At 40.1% G+C, this 5,433-nt stretch overlaps 1 protein-coding gene across 1 annotated transcript; it reads right to left on the bottom strand.

Moving 5' to 3' along the window:
- Positions 1 to 451: 451 nt before the first annotated feature.
- On the bottom strand, positions 452 to 3,407 carry LOC144808012 (uncharacterized). Its single transcript, XM_078673578.1, has one exon. The coding sequence runs from the start codon at positions 3,368 to 3,370 to the stop codon at positions 1,604 to 1,606; it is 1,767 nt and encodes a 588-aa protein (XP_078529704.1). The 5' UTR covers positions 3,371 to 3,407; the 3' UTR covers positions 452 to 1,603.
- Positions 3,408 to 5,433: the final 2,026 nt, after the last annotated feature.

Here is a 5,433-nt window from a genome sequence, read left to right as displayed (position 1 = left end):
AGTAAAGGAGTAGCGACCAGAAAAAGTATTACCAAAGGCAAGTAACTGGTGTGTTATGTTTACCTGCTGTTGTATATTATCTCATTTTGGGTGGTGAACTCCGCAGGCGGAGTTTTCCGTACTCCGCCGAGCTCACGTAGTTCCTAAAAACTCCGCTCCATGGAGCATAGCAAGGTTTTTTCAACGCTCACACTCTTCAACGTTATGTGCTGGAGCCAGGAAAATCCACCTCCTGATGAGATTTTTCCTTGCTCGCGCTCGCCATGGTCTAGTTGGCGAGCAAAATCAACCTCCTGGCGAGATTTCTCAAAGCGGGTCGTCGGATTTCTCAATGCAAGTGGTCGTGGCCGGTCACACCACTCGCATTGAGAAACCTTCCTTCGCATTGACAAAGCTGCCGCTTGAGTAGAAGCAGCTGCATCCTCTTGTGCTGCAGATGGTGCCTTTCGCAATTATTTTTATAGGACGGGACAAACACCAGGAGATCAAAATCACCACGAACGGCATGACCCTTACGCACTCTGATGCTTGCGGAAATCTGCGTAGACCGCCAGAGTTTTTTTGTCACTTTGCGGAGTTCTTCATTGAGGAACTCCGCATAGGCTTAATCTTACCATGAAAATATAGATATCAGTCATATGTTAAGAAACAAGGGTGAGTAGAAACCTTTTGGGTGGAGTAAAATTTAAGACATTAATATTGTGATTTGTTTGGCAATTAGTTGATTTTTGCAAGCACTAACACTTCTCTGTGTCAAGTAAAGACCTTAAGAGTTTTGTAACTTTCAGATACTCAAATTGTGGATTCGGTTGCAATTAAAAAAAATTCCAGGCCTGAAATTTCTTTGAAGGTTGCAAGCGGGCAGCCTAAGTTATCCTGCAAGAGTTTCTTGATGAATTATATTGAAACTACAATATGTGCTCTCTCATGTAAAGGCAGGTTGTTAGAAGCTTTTCTGCAACTCAAGATACGCCTTACTTTTCACGTGGTGTGGATGCATTTCTCATGTTTAGTGAGATCTCCTTTCTGAGTAAAACGTTTCTGGCTTTAACCCTCCTGTATTAGGCTTTAGTCCAGTGGGAATTCTCTCTTGTGAAGTGACATTGTATTTGAGACTAAACCTTATCTGACATTCAGAACACACATAAGGCTTTTTCCCCGCTCATGTCAAGTGAGAAGTAATTTGTAACCAAAACGTTGCTTGCATTTCGAGCACTCCTAAGGTTTTTCCCCAGAGTGGGATCTCTCATGAAGCAGAACAGCCTTTTAGATACAAGCTTTTAAGGCATAAGGATTTTCTCCAGTGTGGAGTTTCTCATGGTGAGATAGCATTTTTCTCTGCAGCTTTTCTGGCATTCGGAGCACTCGTAAGGTTTTTCATCAGTATGGAGTCGCTTATGGTTAGTGAGGCTGTGCCAATCAAATAGAAATTTCTGGCATTCACAGCATAGGTAATGTTTTTTCCCTGTGTGCGTCTGCTCATGTAGAGTGAGATTGCGTTTAAAATTGATGCTTTTCTGGCACTTGGAGCACTAAAATATTTTGATAGTGTGTTTTCTTATGGCGCTTGTAACCATCACTACCTCTGAATATTTTCTGACATTTAGAGCACTGATAATTTTTTTTCTCTAGTGTGGATTCTCACATGTTGAGTGAGACGAGATTTTTGGCTAAAACATTTTAGGCATTCGGAGCACTGATAAGGTTTTTCTCCAGTGTGGATTCTTATATGGTAAGTGAGACTGCCTTTTTCACTGAAACATTTCTGGCATTCAGAGCACTGAAAAGGTTTTTCCCCAGTATGGCTTCTTATATGCTGAGTGAGACTGATTTTTTCACTGAAACATTTGTGGCATTCAGAGCACTGATAAGGTTTTTCCCCAGTGTGGGTTCTTATATGCTGAGTAAGATTGCTTTTTACACTGAAACATTTGTGGCATTCAGAGCACTGATAAGGTTTTCCCCCAGTGTGGGTTCTTGTATGTTGAGTGAGTATTATTTTGTCACTGAAACATTTCTGGCATTCAGAGCACTGATAAGGTTTTTCCCCAGTGTGGAATCTCACATGTGCAGTGAGATGTGATTTACGTCTGAAATCTTTTGGGCATTCAGAGCACTGATAAGGTCTTTCCCCAGTGTGGGTTATTATATGCTTAGTGAGACTGAATTTGTTTATGAAACATTTCTGACATTCAGAGCACTGATAAGGTTGTTCGCCTGTGTGGATTCTTATGTGCTGTGTGAGACTACTTTTTGTACTGAAACATTTCTGGCATTCAGAGCACTGATAAGGTTTTCCCACAGAGTGGGTAAATGCATGTTTATATAGAGTCGCTTTGAAACTAAACCTTTTCTGGCATTCAGAGCACTGATAAGGTTTTTCCCCAGTGTGGAATCTCAAATGTGCAGTTAGAATTGATTTACGGTTGAAATTTTTTGGGCATTCAGAGCACTGATAAGGTTTTTCCCCAGTGTGGAATCTCAAATGTGCAGTTAGAAGTGATTTAAGTTTGAAATGTTTTGGGCATTCAGAGCACTGATAAGGGTTTTCCCCAGTGTGGGTTCTTATATGTTCAGTGAGTCTGATTTTGTAACTGAAACATTTCTGGCATTCAGAGCACTGAAAAGGTTTATACCCAGTGTGGGTTCTGATATGCCGAGTGAGACTGCTTTGGTCACTAAAACATTTCTGGCATTCAGAGCACTGAAAAGATTTTTCCCCAATGTGGGTTCTTATATGCCGAGTGAGACTGCTTTGGTCACTGTAACATTTCTGGCATTCAGAGCACTGATAAGGTTTTTCCCCAGTGTGGGTTAATGCATGTCGAGATAGACTCGATTTGTTACAAAACCTTTCCTGGCATTCAGAGCACTGATAAGGTTTTTCCCCAGTGTGGGTCCTTGTATGTAGAGTGAGTCCTCCTTTGTCACTGAAACATTTCTGGCATTCAGCGCAATGATAAGGTTTTTCGCCAGAGTGGAATCTCATATGTTTAGTGAGTTTAGATTTACGGCAGAAACTTTTTTGGCATTCAGCGCACTGGTAAGGTTTTTCCCCAGAGTGGGTTAATGCATGTTCATATAGAGTCGCTTTGAAACTAAAACTTTTCTGGCATTCAGAGCACTGATAAGGTTTTTCCCCAGTGTGGATTCTCATATGCTCAGTGAGATAAGATTTACGCCTGAAACTTTTTTGACATACTTTGCACGGAGAGTGTTTTTCCCCAGTGTGGATTCTCATATGCTCAGTGAGATAAGATTTACGCCTGAAACTTTTTTGGCATACTTTGCACTGAGAGTGGATTCCCCCAGTATGCATTCTGTCAAATTCTGTGAGATAAGATTTATGGCTGTGTCTTTTTTGGCACATGTAACTTTTTCCCCCAAATTAGGTTATTTTGCCTTCATCTAGGTGGTTTTGAACACTGAATTTGGTCTCACAGTCCGTATTTTTATAAGGTGTATACCTAGAGTTAATATCTCTGCGATTAGTTTTCTCTTGCTTATGTGCCACGGTAAGAGGGAACCCGATTTTAGAGTCAGGCTTGTTTAGATAATGTTCAGCATTTATCTCTAAAAGAAATTGCGTGTAATCTTCTCAACACTTGAATTGAGAAAACTATGTCTGGAAGCAGCCCTGTAACACCTGTCGAAATGTTTCTAGCAGATAATAGTCTTTAGGTTATAGCCTATCCGGCAGCAACTTATTTTGTGACTGAAGATTTTCTCAAATCTATTTGTATAGGTTCTTAACAATGCAGTGATAAGGTGTTAGTCTGATATTTAATAAATAAAATGATAAGTACCGTTTTGCACTGACGTAATGGCAGTAACTGAGGGCGTTAGAACGTGCACAGTACTATTGTGGATCACCAGTTGCAGAACATCGGTTCCTTTTACCCTTTCTTTGTTTGGTGTAAGGTTAAGATTTGTAGTTCTGAAGACGAGGATGTATTTACATTACCTATAGCGCAACTGTGCTTATTTAATCCATTTTTATCTTTAACAGTTTTACATATCATTCACGCACAGCAGATAATGTTGAGGCGATTTACATAGAATTACAGAACAGTACACAATGAAAATGAAACAATCTGAGATGGTTATGAACACAATAAAGTGGTGAATTTGTAAGGTTTTCGCAAGAGTGAGCAGAGTGGGTCATGGTTTTCTATCCAGAGGCAGATAGTCTCAAACTTGTGTAATTGGTTAAAAACGGTTGTTGTACAAGGTGATTTTACAATCTTTCGGTTGTTAACGTGTCCGCTTCGGAGTCTTCTCTCAGGGTCTTTTCTTTGATGGTCTGCAGAAGAAACCTTTTGTTATAACTTTCTTTTATGCAGTGTGTGCTTCCTCTCTGGAATGACATGATGTTTTAGATGAACGTTATTCTGTGCACAGAAATGGCTTTGCTCTGGGTTAATGAAAACTAAATTAGAGACTTCACTTACAGTATAGTACTTTCCTCAGCTCCCACTTCCTCGCCACACCTAGATTTGGGAAATTGTTTAAACGTAGAAGGCTGGATGTCCTTCAGTTTTTCAAAATAATCCTTCTTATGGCACTGACTTCAGTTGCCTGGTGCTAAATCTTGCTTTCTTTGTCAGTAATTTCAATCACCTATAGTATTAAAATTAAATAGTTAATACATGACAATTTCCAAAAATATAATTTACAAGCCAAATCAATGCAGAGTTGCAGAATTTTGAAAATGTTGAGCTGTTTTTCAGACAGAGCCGAGTGTAGAATGGTAGCCTGAGAGTGCTTGGATGTAGGAGTGAGGATTTGTAGAATTTTCAACATTTTATTAAGCTCACAAAGGATACATGCACCCTACGGACTTGTAACATTGAATCCCAAAGGCAGAAATTAAAGTCATATGCACAGGCACCAAAACAGATATTTAAAAATGGATACTATTAATTAATTTTTAATCTAGATTTCTGGGACGGGAATATCCCTTCCATGGACAACAGGCATTTTTCCCCTGCCCTGAGTTACCACCTACTTGTATCTGGTATCCTGACTTTTGAGTTTGGCCTATGCCGCACACAAATCTGTTGTGTATTGCGAGGACTATGCCTAGACATATCCCTCAACTATGGTCCAGAGTATGAATCAAGGGCAATGAAATTAAGACGTACTTTCTTATGCTCATTTTATTCCACTTGATTATCAGTTGGTAGGTTTTTCTGCAACGGATGTACCGGGTGCAGAAAAACAGGACACCATTTTTGTCCAGACAGGAAAATTAGACTGAAAAGACGCACAAGACTCTGGGTGCAGCAGAAGCAGCCAAGACTTATGCTGTTTTTTTACTAACTGGGGGAAATTCACAATTCTTCCCCTTGTTAGACATTTCTTTACCCTTCCCTTCCCTGCTTCACCCATCGCCCCCCAACCAACCAGATGCATATATCTACCACCTGCTTA

This window comes from Lissotriton helveticus, chromosome 1_2 (genome assembly GCF_964261635.1).
Source record: "Lissotriton helveticus chromosome 1_2, aLisHel1.1, whole genome shotgun sequence".
Classification (NCBI taxonomy): domain Eukaryota; kingdom Metazoa; phylum Chordata; class Amphibia; order Caudata; family Salamandridae; genus Lissotriton; species Lissotriton helveticus.
The sequence above is the reverse complement of the archived record's forward strand: the minus strand, read 5'-3'. Positions and strand labels throughout refer to the sequence as shown.